Consider the following 20,527-nt stretch of genomic DNA (forward strand, 5'->3'; position numbering starts at 1 on the left):
TTTCATATTTACTAAAGTATAACATGCAAGTGTTTCAAGCAGGTAATTACTGAGTATTGCTTGAATGTATTTTATCATTGTTCATTATCGATAATAATTGCTAATAATTTTATAACATATCACCCCAATTAAGGCTCTTTGGGTAGCATCAAACGAATGCCTCTTTCATTCACAAACAAACAACCTCAGTGAGCATCGACAACAACTAAGCACATTAGAGTAAGACAAGTGATGAGGATTGGTCTACAAGGAGGTTACCAGGGTTGTTGCCCAACAGATGTCACTGTTCTTTCTGTCCCAAAAGTTTCATGAGACAGACCTACAGCTCGTACAGTCTAGTCTCTCCTCTTTGATGAAAGCAGAGAATACAGGTGAATACTCAAGACAGTCTTCTCCGGAGATATCATCGTCGGTGTTTTTATGGTCACCCGGCGGAGAGAAGAGATGTAAACACACGTTACTGTCGATGGGAATGTTGACATAGTGTTTAAATAATAAAAGGCCACAGGCAAGAAAACACAATTTCCAGCAAACTGACTTATAGACACGTGGGTTAGACAGTGGGTACTAAACAGATCAACACACAATACAGGTAGATGGAGAGCTTCTTACCTACTCTCAAGGTAGTAAACAATGCGACACTACTCTCAGGGGCACATGTATGTGGCATGTCATAGTTCTATCTTGTAAGACGTATTTACAAAGTTACAGCAGATATTAACTGGTTAGTATAGTTAATGTTTGAGATACATAAGTTGTAGATAATGTGTAAGCGTGTCACCTGCTCAGTAGACATAAGACACAACTGCAGTCACCTCCCGACCTTACTTCCGTCACTAATCCTCCTTACCCGGTCTTCTGTGGTCTGAAGTAGTATGAACGTTGTGCAGGTGTTTGTTCTTCGAAAAGTGGATACAGATCGTTTAACAAACGCTGCATAAAGATCAGCAATGACTCTGTCGACTACCAGACTGCCAAAGCTAACTGTTTGTCGGAGAAGGCTCACCTGGTCATCATCAAGTCTCGTGACGTCGACGGGCCAGTACTTCGTGGTGTTATGACAGCTACAAGTAAGTGTAATGTGTGACAGGGACACAGCTACAGGTAAGTGTAATGTGTGACAGGGACACAGCTACAGGTAAGTGTAATGTGTGACAGGGACACAGCTACAGGTAAGTGTAATGTGTGACAGGGACACAGCTACAGGTAACTAAGTGTAATGTGTGACAGGGACACAGCTACAGGTAAGTGTAATGTGTGACAGGGAACAGCTACAGGTAAGCTGTAATGTGTGACAGGGACACAGCTAAGGTAAGTGTAATGTTGTGACAGGGACACAGTTACAGGTAAGTGTAATGTGTGACAGGGGACACAGCTACAGGTAAGTGTAATGTGTGACAGGGACACAGCTACAGGTAAGTGTAATGTGTGACAGGGACACAGCTAACAGGTAAGTGTAAGTGTGTAAACTGTGTGACGGGCACAGCTACAGGTAAGTAAGTGTAATGTGTGACAGGGACACAGCTACAGGTAAGTAAGTGTAATGTGTGACAGGGACACAGCTACAGGTAAGTAAGTGTAATGTGTGACAGGGACACAGCTACAGGTAAGTGTAATGTGTGACAGGGACACAGCTACAGGTAAGTGTAATGTGTGACAGGGACACAGCTACAGGTAAGTGTAATGTGTGACAGGGACACAGCTACAGGTAAGTGTAATGTGTGACAGGGACACAGCTACAGGTAAGTAAGTGTAATGTGTGACAGGGACACAGCTACAGGTAAGTGTAAAGTACCACAGGGACACAGCTTTCATATCAGTAGCTTCATACTGAGGGACGACCTTTACTAACGTCCCGAGAAAATAGTTCCTATATCAGTTATCCAGCAGAATTCGAGGAGTGAGTTCTTTATGAGTTTTAGCAAGAGTAGGGCGAGAAGAAATAGTCAAAATAAGCGAGAAAAGTAAGAAGAAAAGGAAGAAAATCTGTAAATCAAAGACCAGTCAAGATAAAAAGAAAACAGTACAACTTTGGTTTGAGCGTAAACAAATTAAACCTAAACAAAGGAGTAATTATCTGCATTGATATTTCCAGAAATAACTTTGGTGTCCCATTCCACCTTCCTCTTCTGGGTGGGCGCTGACGACATGTCTACTAAAGGCAGCTTTGTTTGGAATGACGGGAGTCCTTTGCTCACCTCCTCGTCACTTTGGTATACAGGCGAGCCCAACAATATCGGGGGTAACGAGGACTGTGTGCAAATGTACATCAACAGCGATGTTCTGGCCCTGAACGACAACAACTGTGGGAAGACGTTTAGATATATTTGTGAATATGAACCGTAGAGCGATGTCAACCCTAAAGTGGCATCACAACTTAAGTCAACTTAATTAAACATGTGAGCAGTAACTACTTGTATAAATAAACAACTCGTTTCAAACAAACTCCGACAGTATAATTTGTAACCGCTTCATGTGCAGCTGAGTATTTCTTCGCTACAAAAGGTCTCTGAAACGTTTAGAATGGTCGTAGCTTACATGTTCTTGGAGGAAACTAGTTAAAGATGATTGCCGAGAGCTTATGAAGTACGTTTGTTTTTCATTAACGTGAAAATAAAACGGATGAAATACTACGCATGCTAAAATTGTCTGTGTCCCAAAGTGTCAATTGTTATTAATTAGTAAATACAGGGTCAAGTCACAGCTAAAACTGTATGTTTTAAAAACATTTATTCTAAATCCATTATAGAAAGGTATGACAATATCTCTCAAAACCTGTTAATTTGTTCTTGAAATAGTCAACCTAAAAACGAGACGTACAGCTAGTGCTTGATATTATTATTATTAGCTTATTATGTATTTTCTTTTTAACAAAAAAAAAAAAACAAACAAAAACAACCCAACAGCTTAGGAGTGTCTTCTACATCTTCAGCTTTCGTCTACAGGTCACAAGCAACAATAAGATTTGACAGGCTCACTCTGTTTTTACACTGAACATTGTAACAAATGCACAGTTTAATAGCAATTCTTAGCCGAATTTAGCAATGATACACAGAGTAGTCCCTGTGTCTGGTGAGTCCGTTCTCCCACCAAACAGGTTTCTGAGTACCAAGGTGCGCATTTCATCTGCCACATCGAACTTCGTGGTATAATCGTCAAGACAATTATCCGAAAAGCAGTCAAGTAAAATTGCTCCCAAACATGGAGATGTAGTTAGTATAGTTAGTCCTCCACTTACGAAAGTTCGAGTAACGGACTTCGGTTCATTCAAACAAACTTGTCCCCAAGCTCTAACGTAGTTTGTAAGGATTGTCTTCAAGTTTAAACTATTATAAACTTTATTTCATATACTTCAAGGTTTTTCAAACTAAATTAAAAACAAACAATAACTATTGTTTATGTTGGTAGGTCTAAAAGTAGAGCTGGTTGTGCAGATACCATACTGTAATCACAACACACTTACTAGTTCCAGCTTCTATACAAACGAACATACGAACGGAACGGAACCTGTTCCTAAGTGGAGGACATATGTATATACAATGCACGTCTACAACAAATCTCTTCATCAATAGAACAAAGTGTGAAGAATCGTTGGCATGTGTGTTGGTGTGTGGGTGTTGCCTTGCTTCTTGATAAAACATATCTTTTAATACAGAATGAAATATCTTTCAAAGTAATTCTGAGTAGAAAGTGCTCCAGTGGAATTAATCTTCACAGAGGGAAGAGAACCGAAGTAGGCCAAATAGAATCACAACCAGAAGAAGAACAAATACACAGACTGGGGAAGGGCTTGAACTCAAATCTCGTTCTTGTTTGTAGCACGTGATGAGAAAACAAATGTAGCCGATACTTTTTCTGATAGGTAAGATAATACGGTAAATCAGTAAATATTCATGACCAGTCTCTTTACAAAAGAGGTTGTGTGTGTGTGTGTGTGTGTTTTACGCCATAAAAAAGATGTCCAACCACAATGCTTTTTCCTTGGTGGACAGCAAGATTCAACTTCTTTTCTGGCTGTTGTTTTATCTGATTAGTTACAGAAGTCGTAGTTCTCACAATTTTTATAGAAGCCTATTAAAGACATCCAGAACTTTAGAAGTGCTCAAGGTTTACTTCATATCCGCTCTTCAAAACCAGTTTCACTCACAACTCAGATGATTATATGATCTAAAACATTGCTTCACTCAACCAGAAGGACCGAAGTACAACTTTTTTTTGCGCTAATTTCAATTCTGTATAGTTTCTTTCTTAGTTTTGCTCTGTAAATTTAAAGTAATGTTATTTCGTGTAAAGGTGACTAAAAATTTAATGACTTCAAAGTTTCATTATTCTTTATTGTCTGCCTACCAGCCCCACACATATAGTTGTGTGAAGTGACTGTCTGTAGTCGTACCGGGCATTGAGTCCAGAGACTGAAAAGCTTGGATAAACTTGCGACATATATAAAGACCTTATAAATATATCGGAAAATAAATAGTTTGCACATCAACTGGCTCATATTCTTATTTGTGAACTTCGTCCGTGTATGTGTATGTGTATGTGTATGTGTATGTGTGTGTGTAATACCTTTCAACAAGACCTGACACTATGAAATATATTTAGATTGCTTACAATATCTTTTTTTTTCTTATTTGAACCTATCAATGGATAAATAAAGGTTTCAGGAGAGACATATGATGATACTGGCCTTCTAAGTGTTATTGTTGTTGTTGTTTACATGTTTTGTGTCTCAATGCGTCATTTGCGTCATCGTCAAAAGAAATGACGGTGGAGGTTGCGTCACGTGTGACGTCAATTCTATTGACACTACGACGTTTCAAACATTCAGGCTGCGCTGAGACTCTTCACATCACAAAGTTCTACAATGTCTACACAAAGTGTTTGTCAACATGTAACTGTAAAAAGTTAATTCTATCTGAATTCATAGTGACCGACGTCGTGGTACTTTGTCCCGAAATCACGAAAATTTTATCAACCAGATGATAGCTTTTATCTTTCTGTCCTGAATCTTTTAATCTCATCCCCCTGTGTGTTTGTTTGTGTCCGTGCGTGCTAGTGTATGTTTACCTGACATGTCCAAATGTGGGATTTTGCAAAATCTGAGCAGCTGAACTCAGAACTGTGTGAAACTTGATTTTAGCTTTTTTCTTCTGATTTTCGTTTTAGTAAAGTGCACAATACAGACACTTAGGATTTTCTTCACAGCTTTAACTCAGTGCTGTTGAATGTCAGAAGAGCTATTGTTTATTATTGCCTTTTAAAACTATTTTTCACTCATCTCAAATGTGGAAATTCACATTTCCCTCAGCTAGTGATATACTGCGCTGCGAACCGTGCATTGTCCGGTCTCTCACGGATAAAATAATCGTTCTTTTTCGATGGAAAGTGGTTACCTTCATTGTTAATAAAATCATGTCTTGCTGTTACATTATATTTGTTTTGTTTATGTATAGCTGGTATTTTCTTCCTGCTTTGTGTGGTACTTCAGCAACTTTAGATACACCATTCAAATCAGGTTTTCACAACTAGGTTACACTTCCCGCTTGCCCCAGGGGCTTGAGAGCTGTGATGAGTCTGGAAAGGAAGAACACATGGATGAGGTTGTGTAACGGCAGAACACCATAACGAGTCTCACAAGACTGTGTGAGGGACAAAAGAGCATCGTCGTCTCTCACTACCTCAGCTACTCCACTTCTGTATTGTAAGAACAAGTTCATGCTCGTGCCTCAAAGACTGAGTGTGGAGTGAGTGAACTACAGGGTACCCGACATTTTCCAGGTAGGTTTTGTTTGTTTACTTGTTGTCCCGAGTGTTGTTAGAGTTAACTGTTAACTGATAACCCGGTATCTTTTCTCCTGCTCTCTGTCCTTCGTTCACTTTAAAGGCTTTTCTCGAATTTGGGTTTTGTAGTGTCCTTTTTACAAACAGTAAAGAAAGTCGTTGTTTTTTATGAACTTGGTGCAGGGAGAAATAAGACGATGTATAAACCTGAGTTTAGTACGTATATGTATGTGATGTTAATACGAATATATTATATAAGCACGCATATATATATATATTAATATTGGGAGTCGTTGTGTTTGTTTGTGTGAAGGAGGGTCAGGTGACCAGTTTATTTGGTGTCTAAAGCATCATGTCTGTGTATTTGTTTGTTCAAGGACTCATACAGCGGTGACTCATATACAGCACCAATGGCACTTGTCTATGTTCTCTTTACTCTTATCTTGGGTGAGTTTCCTTTTTTACACACACACACCTCATCGTGACCCTCACTCATTCACTCACTACTGTCGGACTCATTGACATTGGTTTTATTTGGTTCATTTATGCTGCTCGTGTTGAACAATCAGTAAAATCACAAACCCTGCATCGTTTGACACTTGTCTTGTCCATCGGTACTACGCCACTAAACTCCGATCTGTTAGGTCGACCCAACCACTCAGATAGCTATCTCATTTCGATGCTAAATGTGTCTGATTATTTTCCAGGAGCTCATCGACTCCCGAGGTTAAGTGCGCAGGTTTTGGAATCGAGAGGAGGTGAGGCTGGTCCGAGTGTCGTCATGCAATGCGAGGGTAGCGATGTGATGCTGAATAAAGCTACCCTCGGGGTTAACATTCATCATGTGTTTGTGTCTCGGGGGGACGAGTCTCTGGCAAGTTCGTCCGTAGCCGCCACTGGGCAGTTTCAGGTCAGTTGATTTGATTGATTTGTTCCTTGATTGATGAACGGATCAACAGACGTGTTGAAGGATTGATGGATCGGAAACATGTTTAAATTGTCTTTACTTGACTGTTCAGGACCGACTGACCGTGGACAGTAACGGAAGAGTGACCCTGGCTAATCTCACAGTGGATGATCTTGGGAAGTACCGGGTGGAGGTCAAACTGTCGGAAGACGAAAGATCCACAGCAACATCAGATTAGTGATCAGCGGTATGGTAATAATTAAAGCATTCTTGTGAACAGTGTCATGGATGATTGAAAGTTTCATCATATCACATGCATGTACAGAACAGTGTAGATAAATTAATATATTAGAGATTTCTCTCTCTCTCTCTTCTCTCTCTCTCTCTCTCTCTCTCTCTCTCTCTCTCTCTCTCTCTTCATAAACCAGTTTCAGATGTCCAAAGAAGTCGCTGCATGGAAGAGACTCCAAAACCACGACACAATGTAGCTGTAACACTAGGGTTTATAATCTTGCTATCAATATCAAACTCGTAACAATAGGTGGATATATGTATGTCCTCATTGTGTGTGAGTATGTCTGTGTGTACGTCGGTGAGTGTGTGCATAAACCTGTGTGTGCGTTCATAATCATATCTCTGTGTGTGTGTGATTTCTGCAGAACCCCCGGCAACTACCGACAGGAAGTTACTCGTTAACAAGATGTTATCAACAGGAAGTGACGCAGTGCGGCTGACGTGTGGACACTTCACGTCTCTGGGTTTCCCCGCTGTCTCTGCTGTTTGGAAGGTAAAGGGTGTAGTGGCTTTATTTTATTTGGATTTAAAGTGCAAGTAATGCTTCTAACTTCTCTGTTGACTTTAACACTGAGTTTTAACACATGAAATGCCTAGTCTTTATGTAATATCAGTAATGATTGTATTTTCACAGCTAAGGTACACAGTGAAGATATACTGACTTCTGTCTGATTGTGACATGCTGTGTTTTTTAGTCATATTGACTATTTTAACACAAAAACTATGAATTTGTTTTTTCAAAGTGTTTTCAATAACTATTAATTTAAAACTGAAGGACTATTTTGTAGAAAATGGGAAATTTTTACATAGGGCCTGACAAAAGAGCAAAGTTAGCTTAATTGTTTATTTGTTTTTTCGCTTTTGTTTTGCTTTGATTTTTTTCTTTTTTGTTCTCAAGGATCCCCAAGGCAAAATAATACCCAGCGAAGGATTCAAAGAGCAGGTCTTCTACCTGGATTTACCTTTGAGTAGTGCGGTGTCCGGCAACTACTGTTGTCACCTGGACTGTCGCGCCCACGATTTTGCTGTCTGGACCGAGTCGCCACTCAGACAGTGGCGCGCCCGGTGCACGTGCCAGACGGACACTGTAGAGGAGGTCAGGAAGGTGGACTGTCCCTCTCTAGACAGCTTCTCTCACCTCCAGCAGCAAGTTCTGGACATGGCGGCGTCACTGCGCGAGCTGCAAGAGTCTGAGAGTCAGAGCGGGGTGGCCACGATAGCGCAACTGGTGCAGCGACAAGCCAAGTGTGACCAGCTCGACGTTTACATGAGCAGAGTTGAGGACGTGGAGGACAAGCTAAGGAAAGGCCTAGATGCTGCTATGAACCACAGCACTGATTTCGGACGTGAACTGGAGACAAGGCTGATGAATCTGCAGGAGATATTTCGTAACCAGGTTACTGATGATGTGGACAGACTAGAGTCCACCGCCAACAGTTCTCGGGAAGCACTTGAGACACGACTGGAGCAAATGTCCAGGGCGATGAACGACCATCAGAATCGAACTGACAAACACTATGCCGACTTTGAAAAGGAATCAAAGGAAACACTTGCTGATCTGCAAACACAAATGGATAATAAGTTGGCGAGGGTAGAGGGAAAACTTACCCTGAAGGTATCAGAACTGGCTACCACCACTGCTGAAAACTTGACCCGCTCTGCCCAGGATTTATCCAGCCTCGAAGTAAGATCTGCCAGTGAGATGTCGGAACTGAAAAGCAATTTATCTACCATTCAGGACACCTTAACAAGTCATGTGACCAGCACTAGCCAGTTGCACGACAGTCTTCGTTCAGATGTTGCCAAGTTGATTCGGACGACGCAGTCACTCAAAAGTGGTATGTAACTTCTTTACATTAACAATTTAAACATTTCCTATTTACGAAAGTGTAACATGCAAGTGTTTCAAGCAGGTAATTACTGAGTATTGCTTGAATGTATTTTATCATTGTCATTATTGATAATAATTGCTAATAATTTTATAGCAAATCATCACAAGGCTCTATGTGCTTTTAGCATCAAACGAATGCCTCTTTCATTTACAAACAACACAGTGAGCCTCGACAACATGTCATAGTTCTATCTTGTAAGACATATTTACAAAGTTACAACACATATTAACTGGTTAGTATAAATTCAATGTTTGAGATACATAAGTTGTAGATAATGTGTAAACGTGTCACCTGCTCAGTAGACTTAAGACACAACTGCAGTCACCTCCCGACCTTACTTCTGTCTGTAATCCTCCTTACCCGGTCTTCTGTGGTCTTAAGTAGTATGAACGTTGTGCAGGTGTTTGTTCTTCGAAAAGTGGATACAGATCGTTTAACGAACGCTGCATAAAGGTCAGCAATGACTCTGTCGACTACCAGACTGCCAAAGCTAACTGTTTGTATGAGGAGGCTCACCTGGTCATCCTCACGTCACGTGACGTCGACGGGCCGGTACTTCGTGGTGTCTTGACAGCTTCAGGTAAGTGTAATGTGTGACAGGGACACAGCTACAGGTAAGTGTAATGTGTGACAGGGACACAGCTAGTATCAGGTAAGTGTAATGTGTGACAGGGACACAGCTACAGGTAAGTGTAATGTGTGACAGGGGACCAGCTACAGTCAGGGTAAGGTAGTGTGTGACAGAGACACAGCTATATGGTAAGTGTAATGTGTGACAGGGACACAGGTACAGGTAAGTGTAATGTGTGACAGGGACACAGCTACAGGTAAGATGTAATGTGTGACAGGGGACCACAGCTACAGGTAAGTGTAATGTGTGACAGACACAGCTACAGGTAAGTGTAATGTGTGACAGACACAGCTACAGGTAAGTGTAATGTGTGACAGACACAGCTACAGGTAAGTGTAATGTGTGACAGGGACACAGCTACAGGTAAGTGTAATGTGTGACAGACACAGCTACAGGTAAGTGTAATGTGTGACAGACACAGCTACAGGTAAGTGTAATGTGTGACAGACACAGCTACAGGTAAGTGTAATGTGTGGCAGGGACACAGCTTTCTCATCAGTAGCTACACACTGAGGGACGACACTTACTAACGTCCCGAGAAAATAGTTGCTATATCAGTTATCCCGCAGAATTTGAGGTGTTCGTCGTGGGTTTTAGCAAGAATAGGGCGAGAAGAAATGGTCAAAATGAGCGAGAAAAGTAAGAAGAAAAGGAAGAAAATCTTTAAATCAAAGAGCAGTCGGAATGAAAATAAAAGACAGTACAAGTTTGGCTTGAGCGTAAACAAATTAAACCTAAACAAAGGAGTAAACATCAGCATTATTTTTCCAGGAATAACTTTGCCGTCCCCTCCCGCCTACCTCTTCTTCTGGGTGGGCGCAGACGACATGTCTACTGAAGGCAGCTTTGTTTGGAATGACGGGAGTCCTTTGCTCACCTCCTCGTCACTTTGGTATACAGACGAACCCAATAATTCCGGGGATAACGAGGACTGTGTGCAAATGTACATCAGCAACGATGTTCTGGCCCTAAACGACAATGTCTGTGGGAATACGTTTAGATATATTTGTGAATATAAACCCTAGAGCTAGTCAACCCTAAAACTGGCATCACAGCCTTAAGTCAAACCTTAATTAAACATGTGAGCCAGTAAACTCCTTGTATAAATAAACAACTCGTTTCAAACAAACTCTGACAGTATAATTTGTACACGCTTCATGTTGCACTGAGTATTTCTTCGCTACAAATGTCTCTGAAATCGTTTAGATGTTCGTAGCTTACATGTTCTTAGGAAAACTAGTTAAAGACGATTGCCGAGAGCTTTATGTAACGTTTTGCTTTTTCTTAACGTGAACACAAAAACGGAGGAAATACTGCAAAATGTTTGTCTGTGTCCTCAAGTGTTTCATTGTTAATTAATTAGTAAATCCAGCAAGTCACAACTGAACTTGAATGCTTCAAGAACAATTATTCTCAATCCATTATAGAAAGGTACCTGACAATACCTTCAAAACTGGTTAATTTGTCTAAAAGTCAACCTAAAACAGAAGTACAGCTAGTACTTATTATTATTATTAGCTTATTATTACAGTTTTACTTTTTGTGACTTCTTGTGAATGAACAAGACTATTGAGTGCTTTTGTATAAAGTAAAATAAATAAATTGTATTAGCACAGAAGGTGAATGGTTTTCCGTGTACTTTATGAAGGTTGTGGTGTTACGACTGCACACTTCATGTTTAGCAAGACGAGGCTGAGCATCACAGACGATAGAGGACACACCTGACAAACGTCCACAGGTGTCTCCGGTACCCGTATAATGAACAGCACTGCGCTCCTGTATCACACCTAAAACACCTTAATAACTTGGATCTCACCCTTTTGTAAAATTGTTACTAATACACACCTGTGAATATTCCTTTTTTGTTGAAATTCAGCGTACAGGGAAAAGAAAATAAAGAAGTCTGTTAATTCTAAAAATAAAAAAGAAGTTACACACAAAAACACTGGCAGCGAGTAAAACACGTCAAGGGAAAAAACAACTTTTGGAAGAAAGGAATAATTTTTAGTGTTTAAAATAGTATTTATTTGTAATGTAGAAATTCCCAGTTCTGCCCCCAGCAATTCAAAATAAAGCTTAAAGTAAATGAAGATTTTTCTTCTTAAGATTTACATAAGCATCTTAAAGACAAAATTCATACATTTTCATCAAATATTTTTTTCAAAATCAAATTAGTATCAGAAAACTTGATCTGCCTATCGGACTGAGTTGGAGAAAACACAAAACAAAAGCAAAGCTTATCACACGTGGATGTGACGCAGTTGTTTGTGTCGTGCCGCCATATCATCGTCGGTGCTCATGGGAAATATTTTGTAACACACGTGACACGAGTGATAGCATGTCGAAACACGGGAAAACCGGTGTTTTCGGTTAATTGACTAGAAGAAAAAAAATGCTGTTTTTACCTCTAATATTCCTGTGCTTGCTGTGGCCTGAAGTAAAAGGAGACAAGTAAGTTGACATCATAAATGTCTACCGCGGGGTCATCATTGCAGGTCATAACCTACGGGAATGATACAGCGTGTAGATGATTGTCTGCTGTTGTTGTTGTTGTTTCTTTTTCTGATATTCCATCTGTCTGCTTTGTTTGAAAAAAAGAATCTTAAAAGTTTGAAAGAAATTTTTTTTAAGTCTTGACCAATTATTTCCTTCTCTCCTCTCACCACAAATAACACATCAAAAAAACATATTTTGTTTGCCGTTATTATTGTATTTGTATTTATCATCTTTATAAATTCTTTCATCGTTGCGGCTCTAGGAACTCACAAGGGACTGTGGAACGTACGTGCAGCCGAAAAAATAGTTTGCAGGAGCCCAGCAGGATTCCTAAGTACAACATTTCATTATTTTGCACTATTGCGGTAGAAGAATTATTTGTTTGCTCCGTTCGTGTCTTGTTTATCGAATTATTCTTTGTGCGGATGTACTTCTATTTGTAGGCGTATGTGTATGTGCATGTGTATGTGTGTGTGTTATCCTGAAACCTAAAACCTCATTATCCTACTAGCACCTGAGGACAAAAATTGTACTACTCCACATGGAAATGTTCAGAGCTGTTTAAGGGATATAATATTGCTGCCATTACTATAAGCGTTTTGCTTGGCTAATCGTACAATTTGATGTATTCAGCAACACCAAAGATCGACTAGTTTACCCAGTCATGGCTGAATGGGTCTCTGACCAGTCTTTCGACAACATCGTTTTGTACCCGAACGAAAAGGTGGAGCTACCGCCGACGAGTAAGGTCGTGTGGTCATTAGCCGACGAGGACATGACCTCTGGGCAGTGCGCCGAAGAATGCATGAAGAGGGAATGGTGTTCCTCCTTTTTTTATCGACTTCAGTAAAAACCTGTGCCTTCTGCACGAGGTCGTCTTCTTCACTCCTGATACAGGAGGTCGTAAGGTATCTGCCCCTGGTGCCAGGTACTTCAGACAAGTTGACAGTAAGCATTACTTTGCTTTGATGTATATCTGTGTTATAGATGATAACTATTCTCTTCTACTTTATTTTGGCAGTGAAAATAGATCGTGATTTTTTTCGTTTGTTTAGATTGATTCTTCCCATTGTCAGTAAATTGCAGTAAGTTAGCTACTTTCTGTGTGAAAAAATTAAGGTAAGAAAATACTGTGTGTGCGTCCAGCCTCTTAATTTCAGCTAGGTTGTTTTACATTGTTACTTGTAATCTTTAAGGAAAGGAGAAATTTACAAAAAATATGCACAAACCAAAGACATACCACACATCACATTTCTTTCTTTCTCTCTCTCACACACACACAATCGCAAGCACGACCAAAGTGTAGTAAGAACTAACAATATAATTGTAACTATTACAGAATCGATTCGACCTGTAACACCTAATTACACTTATTGAAATGTTTAGGATCCAACGAGTCAGCTGTTGGCCAGTACAGGATTCATAGAACACTTTACACTTGACTTACCTGTGGAAGTTGTCAAATCAAATGTTCACCGAAGAGGTGTTTTCAGTGCACGTTGAAAGGATTCAATAGTGGGTAGGTGGAGGATATGGAAAGGGAGAGAGTTCCATTGTTTCACTGCAAAATAACTAAAAAATCATGTTGCCATATGTTGTTATTCTGGTGACAGGAACAGTTAGGATACGGTCATCAGACGAGGAGCGGAGTTGTCGAGCTGGGATGTAAGGGAAGAGCAGTTCAGAGAAATAATCAGGGCAGGTGCCAACAAAGAAATTAAAACACAGCATGGACAGTTTGTACTGGATGAGAGAAATGAATGTAAAGCGTTTGTGCAAAACTTTGAAACAACTTAAAAACATTTGCTTCTAAAACACAGTTTTAATATTTTGAAATATGTTGTGCAAATCAGCCCGGGAGTAACAACGAACGAAAGTTGATGAGTGTTTATCCCAGGTGGTGTGGTTGGTGTCGTATGCTGGGTGGGGCACAAAAAGTCGAAGCAATCTTATTTCTAAAGACTTTTTCCAGAAAAAAGTGATCTCTACAAGCGACTTCTTTGCTTTTAAAATAAACAACACGAGAAAAAAAATCTATTTAACAGCAATTTTGATGAACGACCCCATTCTAACATGTTTACTCCCACTTTTAGATGTTATGTGGTAAACACGTACTTTCATTTCAGTGTCTGTACCGAGAAACACTAACATTGAGAGGAACATAATAGTGTTGTGACTGATGTGAGGCAAGGTGAAGGCTAGGGTAGAGCTGGGCCCAGGTGCACACAACTTCGCTAGGTGCTAGCTGCAGGTCTAACGTGAATTCAAAGTATTGCAAGAGGACTCTAGCTACAGCTTCACCTTAGCCTTCCAACTTAGTGACATGCTATGCAGCTGGTCCCAGGTTCCTTTCAGTGTTGATAATCCTTGTTTGTGTCTTTTGTAGCTGAGTGAGCGCGACAGTGTGCGAGTTGTCGTTTAATCTGACAGACGCTTTGGGAGACCGCTCCATGAAAATGTGAGTTAGAGAAATTTCTATTTATGCATTGTTTAAATGCAATTTTATTTAAATACATTAATTTATGCATTTAAATTCTGTGGTAATCAGTCTTCTTTGTCTCTTTATTTTGCTCTGGTTGAAAATTGCATGTGTGCATAAGTGCGTGCGTGCGCGTGCATGTGTTTGTGTCGGTTTAACTGATAATAAGGAGAATTTAACTAATGCTTAAGCCTTAAGGCGTGTGCTCGTGCACATTTGAGTGTGTGTGCGTGCGTGTTAGTGCGCCTTGGTTGGGAAAAGGGGCTTTAGGTAAAACATTAATGAATAAATCATGTTGCCAAATAGCTAGTAATATGTCTGGTGATGTAAGTCTTTCAAGTAGCGACCTAAGCTTTTAAAAGGCGATCTATTTCTGTTGTTAAATAGATATACCATGAAAGTTTCTTTTGTTAATTTTGCGTTCTGTAGTGATGGAAATCGTAAACACATTTTTTCACATATCGCCAAGAGATCAGGTCGACCTTGTACCCCCTTACAGGCTGGTTAACCTTTAACCTTTGACATTCGTACCTCAGCGCGTGCACCAGTCGTGAAGGCGATAGTCCCCATGGAGAAGAGAAGTGGAGACAAGTTTCTACTGTTGATCTAAACTGCTGGACAGAGCCTGCGCGCGCTGCAATAGAGTTTCCTACAGTTATTATGCATCCATCTTACCACTCGAATTGTCATATATACCAGCAAAGAAAATGAGCAGATTAACATTTATCTTTTTAAATAGCTATAAAAAAACTACAGAAATTCAAGAAAACAAAAAAGATTCGATATTCACATTATGAGAAATAATAATAAAAAAATTTCAATGATATGGAATTACCTAGATAACCTCACGAGTACCAATATGGCGGGAAGTCAGGTGCATGCAGAGCTATCTGGGTTTATTTGTCGGTTTTAGATCAACGGAGTTGACATTATTATGTAAAACGTCGTAATAATGCATACAGACAGACAAACAGACAGACAGTATATGATACTACTTTGTGCTGGTAACCTTGTTTGTCTGTGTGTAATGTCATTTTAGCGCACGGACATCGGTAACTCATCCTACGGCAGGAATGGGTGTGGTCTACATGTTATTATCCTGTATCTCGGGTGAGTACCTGTAGCTACACATGCACAATGTAGTATTATTCTGATTTGTACAATGGCATTCTTGTTCAACAGAAGGCAATCTTTCATTTTCTCAAGGCCTAATCCTAATATGTGAAAAAATGGTCATTTTGGTGACAAAAGGAGATTGGAATTTAAGCGATTGCCACAGTCAGATAAATATTTTATTGATTTAAAAGCTCTAAATCGTATTTTTCTTTTACCATAATTGAATGACAGACGTTTGATTGTAATAATTTATTAACATAGGTTATATAATAATTTTCTTTTTCTTTTGTTATTTTTCAATGTTGAAAATTTTCATATGGATTCATAACAAAACAAGTTATTAGATTGTTTTATCTACTAAACTACAGAATGAAGTATCATTTACATTGTAAATGTTCCAGGAGTCTCTCTACTACCCAGTTTGTACGGACATGTACCTGAAGCAGAGGTAGGAGAAGCCGGTGTCCTCATGCGGTGCAAGGGAAGCAATCTGACACTAAACGAGCCAGACCTCGGAGTTACCGTTCTTCACGTTTTTGTCTCTCGCGGGGGAGAGTCGCTGGCAAGTTCGTCGGTACCGGCCACTGGGCAGTTCCAAGTAAGTTAATTGATTTATTAATTGATTGATTGATTGGTTGATTGATTGACTGAGTGATTGATTGATTGAGTGAATGAAGGAAGTAATGTAAAACAATCACCGGCAAATGTGTGTCCAGGACCGACTGATCGTGGAAGATGATGGAAGAGTCACTCTCAGCAGTCTGACTCCAGACGACCTCGGGAAATATCGTGTGGAGATCCAACAGCCCGAAGACAGACATATCCAGCGCAGCCTGAGACTAGTGATCAGCGGTATTGTATGATAAGAAGTCTCATGAAAATCAACTAAAGAAAAGTGTCAAGCAAATTCGGGGTAGACGGAGAAAGTAACGCAACCGTAAATTCTTTTTAAAGTCAATCTGATATTATTTTGACAATAAACAGCTTTGACAGAAAACCCTGCAATGTTTTGATAATACATAGCGAAGACAATATGAAAACTATGCGATATTTGTACGTGTTGAAATATTTTTCCTAGTTTTATTTTTATTTTTGCAGAGCCTCCCGAAGCTACTGACGGGACCCTGGACGTTAACAAACTTTTGTCACCAACAAACAACTCTGTACGTCTGACATGCGGCAACTTTACATCTCTGGGATTTCCCCGCGTGTCTGTTCTATGGAAGGTAGGGTGGTGGTACTAATGTGAAAAATGTTTGCTGAACCCGTCTGGTAGTAAATACTTGGAAGTTTAAATTCTATAAAACTTAAGCTTGTACCTTGTTTGTTGTCCTTTTTCCTTCACATGAGCAACACTTGCTGTTGCTGTGGCAGTATTTTTCTGGACTGGTGACCAGACGATATGGCACAAAGGAACAGAAGATCAGTTCTTAGTTAAATAAACTTTTAACTAATATACCTATCTTTGATTAATACATAGAATGTTTAAATATCCATGTTACCATCTTTGAAAGCAAAGTAGAATTCTGTATTTGTTTGTTGTAAAAGCTTGTAAATTTTTCTTAATACTAGAACGATTTCCTTACTTGCGCGTAAAGTATATGCCCAACCCAAAAGTTTAACTTTCCGTTTCAAAAGATTTGATACGAGATGCAGTCTGTTTTCCATATATATATATGTACACAGGATACACGTGGTAACATATTACCCAGTGACGGATTCGAAGAGCAGGTCTTCTACCTGGATTTACCTTTGAGTAGTGCGGTGTCCGGCGACTACTGTTGTCACCTGGACTGTCGCGCCCCCGACTTTTGCTGTCTGGACCCGCAGTCGCCACTCAGACAGTGCGCGCCGGTGCACGTGCAGACGGACACGGTAGAGGAGGTCAGGAAGGTGGACTGTCCCTCTCTAGACAGCTTCTCTCGCCTCCAGCAGCAAGTCCTTGACCTGGCGGCGTCACTGCGCGAGCTGCAAGAGTCTGAGAGTCAGAGCGGGGTGGCCACGATAGCGCAACTGGTGCAGCGACAAGCCAAGTGCGACCAGCTCGACGTTTACATGACCAGAGTTGAGGACCTGGAAAAGGAGACAAAGAAAAAAATTGATGAGCTTGAAACAACAATGGGCGATAAATTATCGACGATAGAGAGAAATGTCAGTCTACAACTTCTGGATTTGACTACCATCATGCCTGAAGACTTGACAGATTATTATCAGGCGCTGGCCAGCCTCGACCTGAAAACTACCGCTCAGATCACGGCGCTTGAACAAAACGTGTCGGACATTAAAGACGCCTTGACCAGTCACGTGACCAACAGTACCCAGTCTATTGCCGATGCTTGGTCAGACGTGGTAGCCTTGTTCAAAACGACAGAGTCACTCAAAGACAGTAAGTCAGAATTTAATTAAATGTTTACATAAGCAGTTACATGAATGTAATTACATTTATCTGTCACTGCTTGATGGTTTCATTATTATGTACAACATAAATACATTTATGTCGTATTATCAAACGCTTATTTCTGACCGCTATCATGGTTTTGGTTTGTTTATAGCCTGGCACCTTACTTGAACACTTGTTTTGATTATTTAACAGAGACTGAAAAGTTGGAATTAGCATTCCATTATTTATTTATTCATTATTTTATGTTTTAAAAAATGAACAGAATATTTTGTAATTGGATACTCTATCCTCCTGGAAGGCTGAGACTATGGGTTTTTGTAATTATTGTAGAGTTATTCATCTCTTGGCCAATGAGACTATTCTGAGCATGGTTTAGATTATTTGCATGACATTATGAGTAGATTATTGAAAGTTTTTAAAGATTTAACGTACCCAAGGTACATATTACATTTTTTTTTATATTTCACCCTCTTCTTTCTGTCTCTTGGTTTCTTGTCCCTCTCCTACTTTTATGTTTTCTCTTTCTCACACTCTCTCCGACCATTCATGTTAGTGTAGCAAATAAAAATAATCTTTAAGTTGTAATCAGCTATAGGATTACTGGCTGAAAGGTAAATAACTAAACGGTCTGAAATGCCCGAATAACATTCTTTATATTTGTCTCTATGGTGTTCAGAAATCAGGTGACATGTTAGGGACATCGCCGTTCGATCCCTGCTGTGCTTTTGGAGTTTGTGAGGGCAATGTCTGACCTTTAGGCTTGTTGTGCAGGCCTGTGTGTATTTAAAACGGGTCACTCACTAACAAGTGGACGCTGCATGAACGTCAGCGGGGTGGAGACAGACTACCAGACTGCCCAGGCCAACTGTGCGGCTGACGGGGGTCTCCTGCTGATCCTCAAGTCACGTGACGTCGACGCGCCGGTACTTCGCGATGTTTTGACAGCAGCAGGTAAGCACTTTTCAAACCACAGCTACAGGTAAGTGTAATGTGTGACAGGGACACAGCTACAGGTAAATATAATGTGGGAAAGGGACACAGCTTTCACATCAGTAGCTACATACTGAGGTACGACCCTTACTAACGTCCCGAGAAAATAGTTCCTATATCAGTTATTCAGCAGAGTTTGAGTTCTTCATGGGTTTTAGCAAGAGTAGAGCGACAAGAAATAGTCAAAATGAGCGAGAAAAGTAAGAAGAAAAGGAAGAAAATCTTTAAATCAAAGACCAGTCCAGATGAAAAAAAAAAGATATTACAACTTTGGCTTGAGCGTAAACAAAGGAGTACTCATCTGCATTAATTTTTCCAGGGATATTTCTTCGGTTCTCTATCTTCTCGGTCTGGGTGGGCGCAGACGACATCTCTACTGAAGGCAGCTTTGTTTGGAATGACGGGAGTCCTTTGCTCACCTCCTCGTCACTTTGGAATACAGGCGAGCCCAACAATGTCGGGGGTAACGAGGACTGTGTGCAAATGCACATCAGCAGAGATCTTCTGATCCTCAACGACAACAACTGTGGGAAGAAGTTTAGATATATTTGTGAATATTAATCCTAGAGCTAGTCAACCCTGAAACTGGCATCACAACCTTAAGTCAAACCTTAATTAAACATGTGAGCCAGTAAACTCCTTGTATAAAGAAACAACTCGTTTCAAACAAACTCCGACAGTATAATTTGCACACACTTCATGCTGCACTGAGTATTTCTTCGCTTCAAAGGTCTCTGAAATCGTTTAGATGTTCGTAGCTTTCATGTTCTTAGGAAAACTAGTTAAAGATAATTGCCGAGAGCTTTATGTAACGTTTTGTTTTTCTTAACATGAACATAAAAACGGAGGAAATACTGCAAAATGTTTGTCTGTGTCCTCAAGTGTTCCATTGTTAATTAATTAGTAAATCCAGCAAGTCAAAACGGAACTTGATTGATTTAAGAACATTCATTCTAAAAAAGATACCTGACAATATCTTGAAAACTGGTTAATTTGTCTAAAAGTCAACCTAAAACAGAAGTACAGCTAGTACTTATTATTATTATTAGCTTATTATTACAGTTTTACTTTTTGTGACTTCTTATGAATGAACAAGACTATTGAGTGCTTTTGTATAAAGTAAAATAAATAAATTGTATTAGCACAGAAGGTGAATGGTTTCCGTGTACTTTATGAAGGTTGTGGTGTTACGACTGCACACTTCATGTTTTGCAAGACGAGGCTGAGCATCACAGACGATAGAGGACACACCTGACAAACGTCCACAGGTGTCTCCGGTACCCGTATAATGAACAGCACTGCGCTCCTGTATCACACCTAAAACACCTTAATAACTTGGATCTCGCCCTTTTGTAAAATTGTTACTAATACACACCTGTGAATATTCCTTTTTTTTTTTTTTTGGTTGTTGTAGAAATTCAGCATACAGGGAAAAGAAAATAAAGAAGTCTGTTACTTCTAAAAAGAAAAAAAGATGTTACACACAAAAACACTGGCAGCGAGTAAAACACGTCAAGAAAAAAAAAGACTTTTGGAAATG

General features: G+C 39.9%; 1 protein-coding gene and 1 long non-coding RNA gene across 2 annotated transcripts; both read left to right on the plus strand.

Moving 5' to 3' along the window:
• Positions 1 to 865: 865 nt before the first annotated feature.
• On the plus strand, positions 866 to 20,142 carry LOC112561508. The gene is made up of 17 exons (XM_025234055.1): positions 866 to 1,070; positions 2,096 to 2,343; positions 5,454 to 5,600; positions 6,159 to 6,228; positions 6,489 to 6,539; positions 7,348 to 7,475; positions 7,881 to 8,820; positions 9,275 to 9,454; positions 10,277 to 10,525; positions 14,393 to 14,459; positions 15,520 to 15,590; positions 15,998 to 16,194; positions 16,313 to 16,448; positions 16,695 to 16,822; positions 17,283 to 17,982; positions 18,769 to 18,948; positions 19,307 to 20,142. The coding sequence occupies exons 1-17, from the start codon at positions 1,058 to 1,060 to the stop codon at positions 19,546 to 19,548; spliced, it is 3,747 nt and encodes a 1,248-aa protein (XP_025089840.1). The 5' UTR covers positions 866 to 1,057; the 3' UTR covers positions 19,549 to 20,142.
• On the plus strand, positions 5,543 to 8,027 carry LOC112561623. Its single transcript, XR_003098692.1, has 6 exons — positions 5,543 to 5,778; positions 6,159 to 6,228; positions 6,489 to 6,691; positions 6,801 to 6,935; positions 7,348 to 7,475; positions 7,881 to 8,027. It is a non-coding gene; the product is annotated as an uncharacterized LOC112561623 (long non-coding RNA).
• Positions 20,143 to 20,527: the final 385 nt, after the last annotated feature.

Source organism: Pomacea canaliculata, linkage group LG4, assembly GCF_003073045.1.
Source record: "Pomacea canaliculata isolate SZHN2017 linkage group LG4, ASM307304v1, whole genome shotgun sequence".
NCBI classification, from domain to species: domain Eukaryota; kingdom Metazoa; phylum Mollusca; class Gastropoda; order Architaenioglossa; family Ampullariidae; genus Pomacea; species Pomacea canaliculata.

Excerpts from the sequence above, each read along its gene's own strand:
- LOC112561508 (XM_025234055.1), top strand. Across the intron at positions 5,601-6,158 it reads AGGAAGAACACATGGATGAG|GACTCATACAGCGGTGACTC; the intron begins GTTGTGTAACGG and ends TGTTTGTTCAAG. Across the intron at positions 15,591-15,997 it reads GTTATTATCCTGTATCTCGG|GAGTCTCTCTACTACCCAGT; the intron begins GTGAGTACCTGT and ends TAAATGTTCCAG.